General features: G+C 50.4%; 1 protein-coding gene and 5 non-coding genes across 6 annotated transcripts in view; 4 read left to right on the top strand and 2 right to left on the bottom strand.

Annotated features, from left to right (window-relative positions):
- The first annotated feature begins 268 nt into the window (after positions 1 to 268).
- Positions 269 to 20,323, top strand: part of LOC122461547 (uncharacterized protein T26G10.4-like) — a 31,366-nt gene continuing 11,311 nt past the window's right edge. The window contains exon 1 of the mRNA XM_043521514.1: positions 269 to 2,051. Coding sequence (XP_043377449.1) covers positions 269 to 1,738 — 1,470 coding nt within the window. The 3' untranslated portion in view covers positions 1,739 to 2,051. The remainder of the gene's footprint in view (positions 2,052 to 20,323) is intronic.
- On the top strand, positions 2,802 to 2,991 carry LOC114021772. Its single transcript, XR_003566195.1, has one exon. It is a non-coding gene; the product is annotated as a U2 spliceosomal RNA (small nuclear RNA).
- Positions 4,415 to 4,578, bottom strand: LOC114021763. Its single transcript, XR_003566187.2, has one exon. It is a non-coding gene; the product is annotated as a U1 spliceosomal RNA (small nuclear RNA).
- LOC114021764 lies at positions 5,956 to 6,071 on the top strand. Its single transcript, XR_003566188.2, has one exon. It is a non-coding gene; the product is annotated as a U5 spliceosomal RNA (small nuclear RNA).
- On the top strand, positions 14,950 to 15,065 carry LOC119567005. The gene has a single exon (XR_005226638.1). It is a non-coding gene; the product is annotated as a U5 spliceosomal RNA (small nuclear RNA).
- On the bottom strand, positions 20,158 to 20,321 carry LOC119567002. Its single transcript, XR_005226635.1, has one exon. It is a non-coding gene; the product is annotated as a U1 spliceosomal RNA (small nuclear RNA).

Genomic DNA, 20,323 nt, shown 5'->3' with positions numbered 1-20,323 from the left:
TGGCCATGGAACTGCTCATCCGAGCTGTCTCCAGCAGCTTGGCCAGCTTCAACCTGCATGGCAAGAGAATCGGCATCTTGGCCTACGCGGACGATCTGGCCCTGGTCGCTGACAGCTCGGAAAGCCTCCAGGGGATGCTCGACGTTGCCAACCGAGCTGCCGAGTGGATGGGCCTCCGCTTCAACCCCAAAAGTGCGCCTCCCTCCATGTCGAAGGCGGTGCCAGGGCTCTGGTCCGGGCATCACGGTTCCTGATCCAGGGCAAGCCCATGACCTCCCTCGAAGAGGGAGAGGTATACCAACATCTGGGCACACCCACAGGAGTCCGCGTCCGACAGACCCCCGAAGACACCATTGTGGAGATCCTGCGGTATGCAGCCCAAACCGACTCCTCCCTGCTCGCCCCCTGGCAAAAGATCAATGCCCTCAATACCTTCCTGATCCCCCGCATCTCCTTTGTCCTCAGGGGATCGTCCGTAGCCAAGGTGCACCTGAACAAGGCCGATAGCACCATCAGGCAGCTGGTGAGGAAATGGCTCGACCTTCCCCAGAGGGCCAGCACCGACATCTTCTACAACTGCCACAGACAGGGCGGAGCCAACGTGCCTCGGATGGGTGACCTGTGCGATGTGGCGGTGATCACTCACACTTTCCGCCTCCTGACATGCCCGGACCCGACAGTGAGGAGCATCGTGGAGGAAGCCATACGGGACGTGGTCAGGAAATGCACCAGCAGGGCCCCCTCTGAGCAGGATATCGACACTTACCTCAGCGGCTTCCTGGAAGCTGAGTTCGGGAGAAAGGGGGGAGACCTGTCCTCTCTCTGGTCCCGCACCTGCAATGCCTCGAGACGTCTAGGAAAGAGGATTAGCTGCCGGTGGAAGTGGTGCAAGGAGCACCAGGAGTTGGGAATACTGGTGCGGTGCATAAAGACCCTGGAGCACACTATCGTCACCCCGACCGCCAGAACGCTGCTGGAAAGGACCCTGAAAGACGCCATCCGCTGCCACTACGCCGAGAAACTCAAGCGGAAGCCGGACCAGGACAAGGTGTTTCAGGTGTCCAGCAAGTGGGACGCCAGCAACCACTTCCTCTCTGGGGGCAAATTCACTAGGTTCGCTGACTGGTGGTTCATCCACCGGGCCCGACTCAACTGCATTCCCCTCAATGGAGCCATCTGCCATGGCAACCGGGACAAGCGCTGCAGGAAGTGTGGCTACGCCAAAGAGACCCTGCCTCACGTCCTGTGTGGATGCAAGCACCACTCCGGAGTCTGGTGCCACCGCCACAATGCCATCCAGAACCGGCTGGTGAAAGCCATCCCGCCATCCCTGGGGAAGATCACCATCAACTCTGCCATCCCCGGGACAGACAGCCAACTGCGACCCAACATCATTGTGACCAACGCAGAAAAGAAAAGGGTCCTCATGGTAGACATCACGGTGCCATTTGAAAACAGGTCACCAGCCTTCCACGAGGCCCGAGCATGGAAGGTCTTGACGTACACCCCGCTGGCCAACACCCTGAGAGCTCAGGGCTACAAGGTCCAGATCCATGCCGTGGTCGTGGGAGCCCTGAGCGCATGGGACCCCCACAATGAGCCGGTACTGAGAACGTGCGGAGTCGGTCGACGCTACGCCCGGCTCATGAGACAGCTCATGGTGTCCGACACCATCAGGTGGTCCAGAGACATCTACACAGAACACATCACGGGACACCACCAGTACCAGGTCGAGTAACCGAGAACGCACCCAGGGAAATAACCCACCTCCTCCCTTCCCTGATGAACCGAAGGACACACCCACCCATGTACTTATTGTCTACACCACTATTGACTTGGACTCTTAATACATTCCATGGGTGATCTACCCGAGTCCATTTAGCCACTGACACTTTTGTTGTCAGACGCTACCAGTGTGGTGCTCTGCTCGTGTTCGGTGATGGTAACAGTCGGCTGCGTGTGTGTTCCCTTTGTGTGCTGCCCCAGCTCTGGGCAGATAGCTAACACAGCAGACCCCGAGAGAACCCCCAAAAACCACAGACTCTAGTAAGGTACGAAGGCACCTGAGCCGGGTTTATTGTCAAACGAAGCACAGTGATAGTTCCCTATAGACTCTACAGGGCATACTACGAATTTGTGCTCCCTGGCAATGGACTCAGCTCAGTCAGTGGCGCGACTTTCCACTGCCCCCTAGGCCAGACAAGGACACCCCCCCAGGGATGCATTCTTCTACACAGGTACAAACAAGTTACATAACGCTTCTGACGTATTAAGGTGCAACCCCTTTACGTAACTATGCACCACCCTTCTACGTAGTGAGGTGCCACCTCTCACCTTGTACATGTTGGTTTGAACAAAACAACTCTCTCCATCATACTAGCCTTTTCCCCTGTCCTTGTTATCTATGTGGACGGTATAAGAATGTTCTTGTACCATTTGTATACAGTTCTGGTATCCAATACACTTTAGATCTATGTCTATGCAACCTCAGCCTTTTCCTTGCCAGCTTCTGTGAGCAGGTCCTGCCTCTGGCTCACAGCTTAACTTTGCTTTATGTTAGCAAAGTCTTGACCATTACTTTAGCTCAGGCCTTAGGTCTCATAACGGGCCTCTGATACCAAGGGTTTATGTTTCAGGGCCTCATCTTACTACAGCTTTAAAAACTCCCGCACCCCAAGCTGGATCTATGCTGGTTATGCGATATGTATGTACCTCGTGAACCTTGTAACTGATACTTGCAATCCCCCATAACCCAAGCCCGGCCCCAGATGTACAGTACCTTCCTTCTTAACTTGTGCAAATTTGATTTTAAACATTAACTTTAATAAAATTTTAAAATCTGTTCTTATCAGTTTAATATCTGCTATGTCCTTTATTTGAGGACTGTATATTAAATTGATTTTTGAAACAGGGGGATGGAATAGGAGCTTGCTCTGTCCACCCCATGCATTGACCTGGTATTGCAGTGCCTCCAGGAACGGTGCATCTCCTTTTGGGGACAATGTTCTGGTTAGAAAAGCAGAAAGGGTTTAACTGTGATGATGCTTCTTTAAAGTAGATTTTTTGAAGTAGCTGAAAAGTCTTAAGTCTTTAACGCTTTGGTTTCTTTATGACAAAATATTGTTACAATTTTTGGGAGTGTTTTGTGAGTCTATAGACATGAGGTTCTTTGTCTTGCTAGAGGATTATTAAAGAAGCTGGGATCCTTCTTTCTGCTGTGAGTCTTTTCACCAGTATGAGGGACAAATGCTTTCCAGACTGTGGGTCTGTTGGGGAGGTGGTTGGTTGGTTGGTTGGTCTTATTGTTGGGTTGGTTTTTTCGGGGGGGGGAGGTAATATTTGAGGTCACATGTATATCAACAACTGCATGAGTTACATAGACCTCTCCCCACCCAGCCTATGTTCCATGTGTCTTGGTTTGTAAGCTCAAGACAAGGCACCAGGTGTCGTGCTGCATCCGGCACTCAGGGGTCCCAATCCTGATTTCCCCCCTCCCCAAACCTACTGTAATGTAAAGGCTAAATAATAATCCTTAACTTCTCAGTGTTGCCACCGTCACCACTGGAAAATCATGAGTCAGACTCCCCAAAATCCTAGACTGGTGAGGTAGGAGTTCCCTTTACAAAAGCTGTGTCCACCCTTTCCCTGTGCAGACCAGGCCTGAGGGTTGGTGCGTGCTGAACAGTTAAGTCAAATAAGCCAAAATAGCTCCGTCCGTCAGGGGTGTGTAAAAGGGAAATGCAATCCTGGGCGACACGGACACGCCGACCTAACCCCCACCATAGCTAAGGGCATTCGGGGAGGCGGTGGGCCTAAAGCGACAGAAAGACCACCTCCACCATAGGGTTCTGCCAGCCTAGTCTCTGTAGCACAGACAGGGTTGCCACCAAGAGAAAGAACAAAAGAGAGCAAAAGCCAAAGCAGCCCCAGGGCCGGGGGAGAGCCTGCAGGCTGGAGGAGGGGACCAGGTGAGACAGGCGTTTTTGACAGGCCATCCTCCTGTCAGAGAAAGAAGAGCCCAAGAACAAAGAATGGGCAAAAAGCTGCAAGCAGAGCAAGAAGCAGAACAGCCAAGCAGCTCCTCTAAGGGCAAAAGAAGACAGTAGTGCAAACCCCAAAGGCAGACTAGAGAGCAGACCAGCTCTAAAAACCCAATGCAGAACCGGAAAACAACAAAGAAGCCTGACCCAACATTTGAAAGACAAAATCACTGAGCTATGCTCAAAGAAGCAAAAAAGAAACCAAAGTAGATAAGTAATTATCCTTGAATAAAAGCAGAGCACAGATCCACCCTTTTCTAGAACATCTACCAAAACGAATAAGTTAAAAAAAAAAAAACCAAATGAAATCGAAAAACCAACAAGAAGAACTCAAAATACCACACATAAAAGCTTTTATTCTTTTGACCGATTGCCAGGGGAGAGCGCGAACGCAGTCCCCCACTACCACAAATTATGCAGTCGAGTTTCCCGCATTTGGGGAAATCGCAGGGGTCAGCACACCCGCAGTGCAATGGATGAGCCTCGCCCTGGGAAAACCACCTTCGTGATCATGGTGTCTCCCCTGCCAGGTAAGTATGAGCTGCACAGCCCCAGCCGCCGCCCGCCCTCGCTCGCCCCGCACTCTCAGCCCACGGTGGGGCCCGCCGCGACACGCCCGCCGCCCCGCCCACGCCGGCCCCCACTGCCGCGACCTGCCCCCACGTGTCCCCGGGGCCCCCGCCGAGCCCCGCCTGCCAAATTCGGGCCCGGCTCGGCAGCCAGCTCCCGCTCCCACAAGGCTCTGCGCGCACACATATCTGCATACGGGCTGCCGCGGCTCCGCCCCTCCGACCGGGCCCCTCCCCCTGCCCCGGCTCGCCAGCGCTCCGAGCCCCGCCGCCGGCCCCACCCCCACCAGGCGCCCTGGCCCAAGGGCCGCCCGGTCCCGGCCGGGGCCTCTGCGGGGCCCGCTCTCCCGGCGGCCGCCTCACGTGCTGCAGCCAGCCCGGCTCGGAAGAGGCGGGGCCGACAGAGCTGCCCCCGGCTTCAGGAGCGCTCCCGTGTCCGGCCTGCCCGAGAGCCGGAGCCGGTCCCGTCCCAGGGATCCCGGAGCCCCGCGAGCAGCTCGTGTCGCGGACCCGCTTCTGCCGGGGGACGAGCGCCGCCGCCTCTCGCGGCTCTCCCCCCACCAGGAGTCGGAGCCGCCCCGAGCGGCCTCCCCGGCCTGCTCTCGCGCCCGTCCCCGTCCCCGCAGAAGGGCAGGGGCGGCCTCCGCGCCAGAGCCGGGAAGGCCCCTCGGTCCCTCCCCGGGCCGCCCAGGGAGGCTGAGCGCGCAGGCGGGCGGCGCGGGGGGAAGCTGGTCCCGGGTCTCGGGGGGCTGCAGCTCAGCGACCCCCGGGCCCCGGGCAGCGACTCGGCAGCAGAGACGGAGCAAGCGGCGGCCCCCGGCCGGGCCCACCCCGGCTGGCGAGAGACGCTCCAGGGCGATCCCGGCTCCTGCGGCCTCGCGAGGCGCGTGCCTTGGCTCCGGGTTCGAGCCTCCGAACCCAGCGGGGGGCCACGTGCCCTCGGGCTTCCCCGCCCGGCTCCGGGGCCCTCCGTGCGCCTGCGCGTCAGCGGGAGTGTCTGGGGAGACCAGCCGCCCCCGCCCGCCGCCCGCCGCCGGCCCCGGCCGCCGGCAGCGCCCCCTCCGCCCGGCAGGGGCAGCCCCGAGAAAAGCCTCGTTTGAGCGGCGAGGCGGGCCGGCGAGTCTGATTTGCATACCCACAGTGCATTGCGCTCCGTGAAGCCAGTCCCTGGTGAAGGGGATGGTTCTGCTCGCAGCGTGCCCGGTTCCGATGATCAAGCTCGGGATTGAAGCGGGCTCGATTCACTCTCCTGTAAAAGCGAGCGGTGTGGCGGGCTGTGAGCGTAGTCACCCTGAGGTGAGGAGAGACCGCGGTTTCCCCGGCAGCGCCTCTGCGGGGTGTTTGTTATACTCTGGTTTCTCTTCAGATCGTATAAATCTTTCGCCTTTTACTAAAGATTTCCGTGGAGAGGAACATTTATGAGTTTCTATCCAATTTTTTGAGGTTTCATTTCGGTGAAGCTGATCCTTTTTGTGAAAAACAGAATAAAGTATTGTAGAGCGATTGTTGTTTAAACTACCGCTTTGGTAAGTGGTGCGGGTCTGTAATGTGTGAATGTTTTGCAGTTTTAAGTTCACGGTCGCACACTCAAGACCTGGGGATGTTTCTTGGTTTGTTAAGACTGCTGTTAGACACACCGTAATATTTTTGGGCTGCTCTGGCGAGTTCTATGTTTTTTCTCATTGCAGTTGGTGAATGTGCTAACACTTTTAAACTTTCAGGAGCACTGCTGGGAAGTTAAGAGGTTTTTTTCTTTGCTAACACTGCTGTTAGGTACGCTGTACGATTTTTTTTAGCTCCTGCTTGCTTGCCCAGACAATGTTTGTAAGGTGTTCTTTTATTAAACGTTTTTCTGACGTTTTTCATCAAGTGTTGTCTATTCTTTCCTGCGTCCCTTCATTTTCAGATTAAGGATTCAGGACATTAACCAGTCCCCAGTTGTGGTTCTTTTTATGCACACTCTCTACCTTGATCTGCAGATTTTCTATGTTTACATTTCATGATAATGTCAAAGTTTGACTCAGACTCACAATTTATCAGACCACTCTGTTTTATTAGCAAAGCTGCTCTGCTAATACATTTAGAAGTGAGCCCCCCGAGTGGGGCTTGTGTCTCTTAATTTATACAGCTTGCTGGAGAACAAGTTACAGAGAAGTTACAGACAAAAGAAGAAAAAGATTTTAGTCACCACCCTTCGAGATCCCTGAGACCAGTCACGTATCTTCAATTACCTGCCACCCTTAACAATCTCCTTTAACAGCTTCCAGTTAACTTAACTAATTGCCCTTCACACCTTCCATTCTGATGCCTACTTCTTAGATGTGCTGGCTCTATCTTAATTGCTTCTCCATTCAAAAGCTAACTGTCCCTACGTGTGCTCCCTCAGATACTTTGTAACATGTTTTGGCATGCCCTCTCATATACAATGTATCCAGCATGTCCCCTTATACAACGTTATACTTATACAATGTTATACTTCCACAATCCCCCCTTTTGGTCAAGGCTACGCCCATGACCAATGACTTACTGGATTCCATACATCAATCGTTCTTTTTCATTACTTTCACTGGTGACATTTAACAACATTAGATTAGCACTCTGGTTAGGGGTAACCTGATGGATGGTGTGTCTTGTGCAGTTTTGGATACAACAAGAAATCAATTGAAAACACACAAAGATTATTAGAATTCCAAATAGGATAGTCAGGATTCCTTGAAACAACCAGTTTCCCAGACTAGAGAAATTGAATAAGTTACTTATCCATTTCCACAAGGAACTTGGTTCTTCGTGGGGAAGGTATGCAATTTGCTCCAGATGGCTAGCACGATTTATTACCTCATTAGTATTATCAGGTATGTATACACAGCATTCTGTTCCAATTAGAGCACAGGTCCCTCCTTTGGCTGCCAGTATTATATCTAATGCCCGACGGTTTTGGAGGGCCACTTGTCGGACCGCTCCTGCTTCTTTGGCTAGAGCTTTTAAGCTCTCTCCTGTTTCATTGGCCATGATCTCAACCACCGCTTGTAACCTTAAAAGCCTTTTTGCATGGTGGATTACCCCCCCTACTGGGACTAAAGAAATGCCAACAGCTTCTTCCCAAGTTAGGGGGCTTATGTTATCCACATACCATTTAGCATCTGGCAAGTCCCTCCTTTTTCGCCTGAAATTACGGAGGCGATTTCGTGGGAGGGATTGAAGCACCCGGAATTGTGGGAAAAGCTGAGCAGGATAACAGATACCTGACCAATTTGCTGGTAACACAGTGTAAGCATTTTCCCCACAAACCCAATGATGTCCCATTAAAGCTGGGAAGGGTTGACTGCAACCCTTTGACATGTAAGAATTTACGAAGGAGGAATAGTATCCCCCAAAGGGCACAGGATGATTTTCACTGGGAGAAGAGGTGGCATTCACATGACATTTGTAGATGGTGCTGTTTTTCTCAGGGAGGCTGTAGGGGGAGCAAGAGATTGAATCTTTGGTTTGATCCCAGGTTGAGAGGAAGTTTATCTTTCCATACCCGGTTCGCCATTCTCCAACCTTGTTTGAATAGTCCCATACACCATGGGACACGATGTATTGGAGACAGCTGCTCCTCCCTAGATTCAGCCCTGTCCCATTACACACCCAGCACCAGTGGCCCTTTCCTTTCACCACACTTATAAGTTTAGGAACATATGTTTTTCCCAGCCCCCAAGTGTCATTTTCCTTCCATGTCCTTTTAAGTGGATAGGGTTCTCCAGCAAGCTCTGAGGAATTCAAAGGGATTGCCATGGTGGGGATACTAGCTTGTGAGTGAGCTGGGATGTGGCTGCAGACCCAGCAATTAGAAATATTCAGGATCTGGGCTATCTGCACCTGTTGTTGGATGAAAGAATTGTCACTGTCACTCTGGATTCCCCAGACCCTCAGGACACAGTAGCTGAGGATTAAGCTTCTCAAAGGACACATGTTGGAAGCAGGACCCTTTCTGGTTCCGACAACCCCTTTCGAGGGAACCGCAGTCACGGTTTTACGTCCACCAGGCAGCAGGCGCTAGGCTCACTACTGCTTCTTGTTTGTTGGGTCCTGCTGTCTGCTTACCCTCTGCTTCTGGCAACCCTTACGAGAGTGCAGATTGTAAGGTATTGCAGGCTGTTCCTCTTTGTCTTCTGGGGTTGAAGCTGGTTCTGCGTGGTCTTGCAGAGGTGCTTGGTCCCCTTGAGGTGGCGCTGGCTTACACTGTGAGGCGTGGATCCATGCAGCGATGCCGGGTAATTTCACTGCTGTCTGGGTGGTGAGCAGTACCTGGTATGGACCCTTCCACCGGGGTTCCAAGGCGTGCTTCCGAAGGTGGTGCCGCAGGTAGACCCACTCACCAGGCTCAAGAGTGTGACAGGCAGCAGAGGTGGGTTCCCTCGGCCAAGCTGCTCGCACCTGCGAATGGAAGGAGCTCACAGCTTGCATTAACCCTTTGCAGTACTGGAGGAGCGTGCTGTGAGTTAGGTTTAGGTCTGGGGCTGGGGTAATAGTAGCCATTGTTCGCATAGGGCGTCCCATGATGATTTCAAATGGACTCAATTTGTGTCTCTGGGATGGGGATGACCGAATTTCCATAAGGGCCAGTGGTAAAGCAGCTGGCCAGTTTAACCCTGTGGAACTACAGATTTTTGCCAGCTTATTTTTAAGCACACCATTTCGCCTTTCAACCATAGAGGTTTGGCAGAGCCCCTGCACTCTGTGGATGGTAAGGGCAGTGCAACAGGTGGGTGACATGTAATACCTGGTTTAGATGTTGAACAATTTTTCCAGTAAAATGTGTTCCCTGGTCACTAGACAAAGTGGCAGGAATTCCCTTGGTAGGGATAATGTGGTTTAACAGACATTTTGCAACGGACAATGAATCAGCTTTGCGACAGGGAAAGGCTTCAATCCAACCCGAAAACAGACATATTATAACTAAAATGAATTCATATTTCTGACACTCTGGCATTTGTACAAAATCAAGTTGCCAGTGTAGGAAAGGTGCTTGAGGCAAACCCCGGAACCCTTGTGTTACTTTTACAGATTTGCCTACATTGTGGCTTTGACAAGTAACACAAGCAATGGGGAGCCCACCACCCCGCCTTACTCATAGCAGAGACCATCCCCTCCTTGCCAACATGCGAAACACCATGTAGGAGGGTGGCTAGAGACGGGTAGAGTGAGAGGGGGGCTACAAAGGTACCGGTGGGCGATCGCCAAAGGGAATCAGAATGCAAAGAGCAACCCAAAGCACTCCAGGAGTCTTTCTCTGTTTCTGGGGCAGAATCCTGGAGCTGAGCGAGATGAGACAGGGATGGTGGCGTTACAGAGACAGAGAGGGGACCAAGAAACGCTTCTGGTGAAGGTTTTATAGTGGCGGCATGTTTTGCATCAGCATCAGCAAGTGCATTACCTTTTGCCACCTCGGTGTCTGCCGCTGAGTGGCCAGTACACTTAACAATTGCCAAGGCAGACGGTAGTAAAACTGCATACAGGAGGGCGGCAATGTAGGGGCCATTCTTGATAGGGGTACCAGTAGAGGTAAGAAAACCTCGAGCCTGCCAGAGGGTGCCAAAGTCATGCACAACCCCAAAGGCATACCGAGAATCAGTAAAAATAGTGTCAGAGAGCCCCTCGGCTAGAAAGCAGGCACGGGTTAGAGCAATCAATTCAGCCACCTGGGCAGAGATCACAGAGGGTAAGGGCGCAGCTTCTATGGTCTCAGAGAGAGAGACCACAGCGTATCCTGCAAGAAGGTCGCCTTGGTCATTTCTATAACAGGACCCATCAGTGAATAATACCAGGTCAGAGTTAGGGAGAGGTACATCTGAAAGGTCGGGGCACGGGACAGTGATAGTGGAGACAGTTGCAAGGCAGTCATGGGGTTCACCATCACTAGGTAAAGGAAGGAGGGTAGCAGGGTTTAACCAGGAGCAGCGCTTAATAGTGATATGTGAGGCTGAAAGCAGCAAAAGTTCATACCTAGTGAGGCGAGCAGAGGAGAGGTGAGCAGTGTTGCGTTGCAGAAGGAGAGTTTCCACAGAATGGGGAACCATGAGAGTGAGAGGAGAGCAGAGGACAAGGGACTCAGACATCTCGACCAGGCGCGCTGCAGCAGCTACAGTGCGTAGGCAAGGGGGTAAACCCTGGGCTACAGGGTCCAAGGTTGCAGAAAAATAAGCCACCGGGCGATTTCTGTCACCGTGCTCCTGAGTAAGAACCCCGAAGGCATAAGCAGATTGTTCGTGACAGAAAAGGGTAAAAGGCTTGTCATAGTTAGGTAACCCTAAGGCAGAGGCAGAGGCTAAATTCTGCTTAAGGGAGATGAAAGCAGCATTTGCTTCAAGTGGCCATGGCATGGGGTTAGGTACAGAGGATCGAGTGAGTTCTTGGAGTGGTTTAGCCAGAGAAGCATATTGGGGAATCCATTGCCTACAGAACCCTGTCATGCCTAAGAATTTTCTGACCTGGTGTGGAGAGCAAGGCTGGGGAAAGCTAAGGATGGCTTGTACCCGGGCTGGAGAGAGTGTACGGGAGCCCTGGGAGAGAAGGAAGCCTAGGTATGTGACAGAGGTTTGGCAGAGCTGCAATTTTGTGCGAGAAGCCTTATGACCCTGGTTCGCTAAAGCTGTGAGAAGTGTTAGTGAATCAGTTTCTGAGGCAGACAGAGAGGGGGAGCACAGGAGTAAGTCGTCCACATATTGGATCAGTGTGGATCCTGATGGGAAAACCAGATCAGTGAGATCCTTGGCTAGGGCTTGAGAAAAATAGGATGGACTCTCTGTATACCCCTGGGGAAGGGTAGTCCATGTATATTGCTGACCCTTGTAGGAGAAGGCAAAGAGATACTGGGATTCAGAGTGAACTGGGACAGAGAAGAAAGCGGAGCACAAATCTACAACAGTAAAGTGGTTAATAGCTCGAAGGTCTTGAACAAATCGCCACGATTTGCCATCAGCCTTTTGAACTGGGAGGATAGGGGTGTTACAGGGGCTGGAACAAGGGACAATAATTCCTTGTTCTTTTAATGCAGATATAACTGGAGCAATCCCAACCTCTGCCTCAGGATTCAAAGGATACTGAGACAGGCGAGGCAGAGGTTTGGAATTGTCTACAGTAATCTGAACTGGGTCAGTATTTAATTGGCCCACTTCAGATGGGTGAGATGGCCATAGGGAGGAAGGAACCTGAGAGATTAGGTGCTCTAGGGACGGAGTTAAGGGACAGCAAGGGACCGGAGTGGAGAGGGAAGTTTCAGACAGCAGGGAGGCTACAGAATCACATAAGGAAGACTGAGGGATTTGCAGATAGACACCATCTGGGGAGCAGTAAATAGAACAGCCAAGTCTGCATAGCAAGTCCCGTCCCAGAAGGTTTGCAGGGGTGGAATCAGAGAGGAGGAATGCATGCTCCTCAGAGAGGGGACCGACCTGAACAGACAAAGGTTTTGAGAGGGGAAAAGAGGTAGGGATCCCTGTAATGCCAACAGCAGACACAGATTTTCCAGATCGGGGAACCTCAGGCAAGTCAGTGGTGCGGATTGTAGAAAGAGAAGCTCCAGTATCAACAAGGAAAGGGAGAGAGAGATCATTTACAGTCAGGACACATTCTCCAGGAGGGGACAGAGGTAATAAGGGAGCTAAAACTTTGTGAGGTTCCCCAGCATCCCATCATTGTTGGGGTGAAAAATAGGGTTGGGGATCAGCTGGAGGAACCAGCGGGGGGTTCACTTGATTTCCCATACAATTATTAGGTCGTCTTGGACACTCTTTTTTCCAGTGTCCAGGCTGTTTACAGTAGTTACAAACCCCAGTTAATCCAGCCCCCCGCCCCCTTCCGCAACCCCGTCCTTGTCCCCGGTGTGGTCTGCTTAGTCCTGAATAATGCTGTATCTGCACAGCCATTAACTTTTGGGAGGACTGTTCCTCCTTTCCTTTTAAAGTGCGGTGGCAATGCTCTGCTACTGCCAGCGATTTGTCCATGGTTTCAGTCTCCCATCCCACACTTACTCGTTTCAACATGCTGCCTGTGGCAGGGAGAAGACCATCAACAAATGCATGTGCCAAGGCCCCCTGCCCATTTACATAGGGCTCTTGTATTCCTGAATGTTGTAGGAAAATATCAGTTAGCCGGGACCTATAGTCTCCTGGGCTTTCTCCTTGCCCTTGCTTACAGCAACGTACTGCTGTCCAGTTTGTTTTAGGAGACCACACTTTGGGAATGGCTTGATGCAGGCGCTTCCAAAGAGCCATACACCGGTCTCTGTATGCCGAATCTGGGCCAGTACTTTTTATGGTTGAGTGGCGTGCCTCAGCTGGCCAGTCTGCGGCAGCCAACCATTTTTCATAATAACTGGCAGGAGCTAACAATTTACACAGTTGGAGGAGATCTGTCTCAGAGGGTTCATAGGTTTCACAGATTAACAGAAACTCCTCAGCAAATTTGACAGAGTTTTCCTGTGGTTTGGGAAAACTTTTAACTATAGATAAAAGTTCCGTACGAGTCCAAGGCTTATAATCCCATATGGACTCACTTTCTCCCATCTTAAGGACTCGTAAGGGTGCCACAACAGTTTGATCAGAGTCTCTCATTAACCGCCCATCAGGTTCTCTTTTTCAAGAAGAGATGTCAAGAGAATCTTTGCAGTCTGCTTTGGATTTCTTCTTCATAAGATTTTGCAGAGCTGCGAGGCCACTTTCATTATCTGTAGTCACTGAAGATTTTTCCTTTTCTGATTTCTTATTTGCGCAGGAGTATGGTGGGGGTCGGGTTTGATCCAGATCATTGCACAGGACTGGGCAAAGGGGAGCGCTCGGACTAGTGGTGGGAGAGACTGCATCCAATTGAACTGTTAGTTTTTTGATAGAATTTTTAAGAGAGGTGAGTTTTGACTCAGTCCATCTATGATTTGCCTCTTCCCACCACTGCATGAAGCAGTCTACTTCTCCTCTCTCCAATTTGGTTTTTGGGAGGACGAGTTTGCTTTTTAAAGCGTCCACTCGATCCTTGTCCCAAGAACCTAACAGTGGCCACTGTAATTTGGGGTTCTCTAGAGCTAATTTGGACCATTTTTCAAGAAACCTACAAGAGTCCGGACCCCTCCTAAAATACATAAAATAAGCTGGAGTTCCCTTAGGGAACTGTTCTACCTTAGACTTCTGATTACCCATCCAGGAGGACTTCACACAGCACTCACACAAGAAGGAAATTCGGGCTCAGCAGAGCGGTACCGGTGCAACACACAGAAAGGAGCCCACAGGCTACTGCCTCAACTGCCCTTGCTTTCACACCAGGGGTTATACCCAAGGCGTTGTGCGGCTGCAGCTGTGCAGATTCCACTTATTCAGACTGTGGGGACGGGGACCCCTTGGTCAGCCAGTCTCCGGACAGAGATGGCTCCCAGATTCACACACACACCACGGCGAAGACGGATAGACACAAAGACAAGACAGTCCTCAAACCGGTTAAAGCACAAAAATAATAATTACCTGAGACGTCTGATTCCAGAAGCTGGATCCAAAGACCCCTACCCGAACAGAGTGGGAACCAACAAGTTCAATGGCATAGACTGCGCTGCTGCTGTGTACTTTCTGTCTTGTGGAGGATCGCTTGGACGAAGCGTCCAGGCGCCGGCTGCCACGATCGTCCTGCAAGGCAGTCAGCGATCACACAGCCTCAGTGAAGCCGCTTGCCATCTCGGTGGGACCTCCAAATTGTCAAAGTTTGACTCAGACTCACAATTTATCAGACCACTCTGTTTTATTAGCAAAGCTGCTCTGCTAATACATTTAGAAGTGAGCCCCCCGAGTGGGGCTTGTGTCTCTTAATTTATACAGCTTGCTGGAGAACAAGTTATAGAGAAGTTACAGACAAAAGAAGAAAAAGATTTTAGTCACCACCCTTCGAGATCCCTGAGACCAGTCACGTATCTTCAATTACCTGCCACCCATAACAATCTCCTTTAACAGCTTCCAGTTAACTTAACTAATTGCCCTTCACACCTTCCATTCTGATGCCTGCTTCTTAGACGTGCTGGCTCTATCTTAATTGCTTCTCCATTCAAAAGCTAACTGTCCCTACGTGTGCTCCCTCAGATACTTTGTAACATGTTTTGGCATGCCCTCTCATATACAATGTATCCAGCATGTCCCCTTATACAACGTTATACTTATACAATGTTATACTTCCACAATAACAAAGAGAGCACTCATAGTAGGGAGTATGGTTGTTCTAAATGATGTAACCCAGAAAAGTCGCTTGCAACTACTGGTATTTTCCCACACTGTTTTCTATATTTGTGGTTGCCCCGGCAGCACCTCTGCAGAGTATCCTGGATACTCTGGTTTCTCTTCAGCTCTTATAAATCTTTCGCCTTTTACTAAAGATTTCCGTGGAGAGGAACATTTATGAGTTTCTACCCAATTTTTTGAGGCTTCATTTCGGTGAGGCTGTTCCCTATTGTTGTGTAAAAAGCAGAATTGTGGTTGGACTTTGCTACTTGAACGTCTCTTGATGGCTAAAGCTCCTTTTGTAAAAAGAAAACCAGCGCTTTAAAAAATAGTGTTTACAACATCTTTAGAGATCGATGTGTTAGTGAGATGTTAGTGAGGCCCCAGCAGGGGCCTAGTGTGTGACCTGCATTCACCTAGCTGTTTGGTTTCATATGTTTTTGGTATGAGTGATTTCCTAAGACAAGGTTTGCATAATGTAGAAAATAAATTTCAGATATACAGTATTTTCAAGTTTAATTTTTTTCATGCATGATTTTATTCCCAAACAAAGGAATTAGAATACCTCATCCCCGTGTCTTCTGTGTTAATATTTAATGGCACAAAAAGGGTATTTACATTGGCCTATCTGGGAGACAGGCCAGTCCTTGCCTGTTTCTTGGGAGTGTTTTGGAGAAATGTTGGTGGTGCCCAGAACCCGCCCCCCCCAACTCCACACCGCCCACCCCGACTAAGGCTCTGGGAGGGAGTTTGGGTGGGGGGAGGAGGTCTGGGGTGAAGGCCCTGGGCTGGGGATTAGGGTGCAAGGTGCAGGCTCTGGGATGGAATTTGGGTGCAGGCTCTGGACTGGAGGTGGGGGTGTAGGAGGGGGTGAGGGGCTGCAGGCTCTGGGAGGGAGTTTGGGGATAGGAGGGGGTGCAGGGGTGAGGGCTGTGGGGCTGAGGATGAGAGGTTTGGGGTGTGGGAGGGGGCTCAGGGCTGGGGCAGAGGATTAGGGTGCAGAGGATGAGGGCTCTGGCTGGGGTTGGGAATGAGGGGTTTGGGGCATTGCAGAGGCTCAGCACTAGGGCAAAAGGGCAGGGTAAGGGCAGCCTGCCCTGCCACAAGTGAATTGGGGGCACTCGGACCCTGTGGCAGCAGTTGATGCCGGGAGCCGGCACAGGAGAGTCAGGCTCCGGGGCCCGGGGAGGTGAGTGGGGGGCAACAGGCGGGCTGGAGGAGAGACCAGGCCTCAAACATTGGTGGAGCCGGGCCCCCGGGCCCTGAATAATGCTGGAGCCCGGGCACCACGAGCGTATCTCACTCGCCGCTCCTGGACGTGAGGTTCTTTGTCTTTCCAGAGGATTGTTTAAGAAGCTGGGATCCTTCTTGGTAGGACGGGGTAGCCTAATTTTGGCAATTAATTGATCTTTGACTGTTAGCGGTAGATACACCCCGTGGCCTGTGATGGGATGTTAGATGGGGTGGGATCTGACTTACTGCAGAGAATTCTTTCCTGGGTGTCTGGCTGGTCAGTCTTGCCCACATGCTCAGGGTTTAGCTGATGGCCATATTTGGGGTCAGGAAGGAATTTTCCTCCAGGGCAGATTGGCAGAGTGTTATGCAGACAAAACTACACAGGATCCTTTCAGGGGACAAGACAAGATGTCACGTTTATTATCATAACGCAATTTGATTTATGATCAATAACTAATACTTAATACCTACGTATACACCCCCCCCGCCCCAAATGTTCTGCAGCCGCTGTATAGTTACCGGTCCTGAACAGGGGCAGCGAGTTATATACACTCGTGGTGCCCAGGCTCCAGCAATATTCAGGGCCCGGGGGCCCGGCTCCACCAACGTTTGGGGCCCGGTCTCTCCCCCGGCCCCGCCTGCTGCCGCCCGCTCACCTCCCCGGCCCCGGAGCCTGCAGCTCCCGCTGACTCTCCTCTGCCGGCTCCCGGCATCAACTGCTGCCGCAGGGTCCTAGTGCCCCCAATTCACTTGTGGCAGGGCAGGCTGCCCTGGCACACAGGGGTCCCTATCCTGCTTTACCCCCCCCCCCCCCCAACCTACTGTCCTGTAAAGGCTAAATAAAAATCCTTAACTTCTCAGTGTTGTCACCCTCACCATTGGAAAATCATGAGTCAGATGCCCCAAAATCACAAAATTGGCTTAAAAATCATGAGGGTGCTTTAAAAAAAAAAAATGGTAACGTGGGTCCTCTTTATTTCCCTTCCGGTTTCTGAACCAGGGAAGCTAGAAACTTACCTTTCCAGTGCAGCCAGAGCCCCAGAGAACAGGAGCCCCGGGTGCCCGGGGCTGGCAGACAGCGGGGCGCCTCGCGGTTGTATCTTCCACATTTCGATGTCACCAACCAAGTATCAAGTGTGAACTCCTCAGGCACTAGGTGAGCCTGCCTTTGTGACAGATGGTCCCTTGCACCAAAAACCATAACAATATTCTGGTCACTCGGACCAGTCACTCAGCCAGGTCAATTGCACCTCAGATCTCAAAGTGAAGACAAGGTTCGTGGCCAATCCCATACTAAACTAGCTAAATCTAAATCTAACTACTAAACTAGCTAAATCTTTACTAACTAGGAAAAGAAAGAAGAAACTTATTTACCAGGTTAAAGCAGGGAAACATACACACAAAGGAGTTACAGTCTGAAGTTTCAAAAAGCAGTAGAAGCTGCTGTAACACGCAAGCCCTGTGTGTCCCTGAGGGCTATCCCTAGCCAGACAGCCGGGATCCCTTGCTGACGCTTAGAAGGCGTGCCCTCTCCCTGAAGTCCAAGCAGCATAGGGACAACAGTTTCTTCTTGACAGGGCTTTTTATTCCATTCCCCCAGAGCTCAAACACTGAGGATGGAGTGGAGGTCAAGGATAATCTAGGCATGGCCCAATATCTAAACAAATACTTTGCCTCAGTCTTTAATAAGACTAAAGAGGATCTTAGGGATAATGGTAGCATGACAAATGGGAATGAGGATATGGAGGTAGACATTACCATATTTGAGGAAGAAGTGAAACTCAGACAGCTTAATGGGACTAAATCGGGGGGGCCCAGATAATCTTCATCCAAGAATATTAAAGGAATTGGCACATGAAATTGCAAGCCCATTAGCAAGAATTTTTAATGAATCTGTAAGCTCAGGGGTTGTACCGTATGGTTGGAGAATTGCTAACATAGTTCCTATTTTTAAGAAAGGGAAAAAAGGTGATCCGGGTAATTATAGGCCTGTTAGTTTGACATCTGTAGTATGCAAGGTCTTGGAAAAAATTTTGAAGGAGAAGGTAGTTAAGGACATTGAAGTCAATGGTAAATGGGACAAAATACAACATGGTTTTACAAAAGGTAGATCGTGCCAAACCAACCTGATCTCCTTCTTTGAGAAAGTAACAGATTTTTTAGACAAAGGAAACGCAGTGGATCTAATTTACCTAGATTTCAGTAAGGCGTTTGATACCGTGCCACATGGGGAATTATTAGTCAAATTGGATAAGATGGGGATCAATGGGAACATTGAAAGGTGGATAAGGAACTGGTTAAAGGGGAGACTACAACGGATCCTACTGAAAGGTGAACTGTCAGGCTGGAGGGAGGTTACCAGTGGAGTTCCTCAAGGATCGGTTTTGGGACCAATCTTATTTAATCTTTTTATTACTGACCTCGGCACAAAAAGTGGGAGTGTGCTAATAAAGTTTGCGGATGATACAAAGCTGGGAAGCATTGCCAATTTAGAGAAGGACAGGGATATCCTACAGGAGGATCTGGATGACCTTGTAAACGGTAATAATAGTAATAGGATGAAATTTAATAGTGAGAAGTGTAAGGTCATGCATTTAGGGATTAATAAGAAGAAATTTAGTTATAAGCTAGGGACGCATCAATTAGAAGTAACGGAGGAGGAAAAGGACCTTGGAGTATTGGCTGATCATAGGATGACTATGAGCCGCCAATGTGATATGGCCGTGAAAAAAGCTAATGCGGTCTTGGGATGCATCAGGAGAGTATTTCCAGTAGGGATAAGGAGGTTTGAGTACCGTTATACAAGGCACTGGTGAGACCTCACCTGGAATACTGTGTGCAGTTCTGGTCTCCCATGTTTAAGAAGGATGAATTCAAACTGGAACAGGTACAGAGAAGGGCTATTAGGATGATCCGAGGAATGGAAAACTTGTCTTATGAAAGGAGACTCAAGGAGCTTGGCTTGTTTAGCGTAACTAAAAGAAGGTTGAGGGGAGATATGATTGCTCTCTATAAATATATCAGCGGGATAAATACCGGCGAGGGAGAGGAATTATTTAAGCTCAGTACCAATGTGGACACAAGAACAAATGGATATAAACTGGCCACCAGGAAATTTAGACTAGAAATTAGACGAAGGTTTCTAACCATCAGAGGAGTGAAGTTTTGGAATAGCCTTCCAAGGGAAGCTGTGGGGCAAAAAGACCTATCTGGCTTTAAGATTAAACTCGATAAGTTTATGGAGGAGATGGTATGATGGGATAACATGGTTTTGGTAATTAAATATTCATGGTAAATAGGCCCAATGGCCTGTGATGGGATATTAGATGGGGAGGGATCTGAGTTACCCAGGAAAGAATTTTCTGTAGTATCTGGCTGATGAATCTTGCCCCTATGCTCAGGGTTTAGCTGCTCGCCATATTTGGGGTCGGGAAGGAATTTTCCTCCAGGGCAGATTGGAAGAGGCCTAGTCTCCGTAGCACAGAGAGGATTGCCACCAAGAGAAAGAACAGAGAGCAAAAGCCAAAGCACCCCAGGGCCGGAGGAGAGCCTGCACATTGGAGGAGGGGACCAGGTGAGAGAGGCGTTTTTGACAGGCCATCCTCCCATCAGAGGAGGCCCAAGAAGGAGGAACAGGCAAAAAGCTGCAAGCGGGGCAAAAGGCAGAGCCGCCAAGCAGCTCCCTTTAGGGCAAAAGAAGGCACTGGTCCAAGCCCCACAAAGGCAGAGTAGAGAGCAGACCAGATGTAAAAGCCCAGGAAAGAACAGAAAAACAACAAAGAAACCAGCAGCCTGAGCTCCAATTAACAGAGCAGTCAAAACAACATAGCGTCGTAAGGCAAAGTCTCAGTTTTCTTGTTGAACCAAACGCCAGCGTGAATCACAAACGCCCCAAAAACTACTCACAAGCATTGAAAAAGAAAACAAGGTAGGTGAGCCCCGTACAGGACCAAGCAATAACAAAGACATAGAAAAAAACTGACAACACAGAAAGAAAAAGATTCAGAATAACTTACAAAAAAAAACAAAAATAACTCTTAACAGAACATTAAAACTTCTCTTCTTTTGACCGATCGCCAGGGGAGAGCGCGAACGCAGTCCCCCACTACCACAAATTATGCAGTCGAGTTTCCCGCATTTGGGGAAATCGCAGGGGTCAGCACACCCGCAGTGCAATGGATGAGCCTCGCCCTGGGAAAACCACCTTCGTGATCATGGTGTCTCCCCTGCCAGGTAAGTATGA

This window comes from Chelonia mydas, chromosome 8, assembly GCF_015237465.2.
Source record: "Chelonia mydas isolate rCheMyd1 chromosome 8, rCheMyd1.pri.v2, whole genome shotgun sequence".
NCBI classification, from domain to species: domain Eukaryota; kingdom Metazoa; phylum Chordata; order Testudines; family Cheloniidae; genus Chelonia; species Chelonia mydas.
The sequence above is the reverse complement of the archived record's forward strand: the minus strand, read 5'-3'. Positions and strand labels throughout refer to the sequence as shown.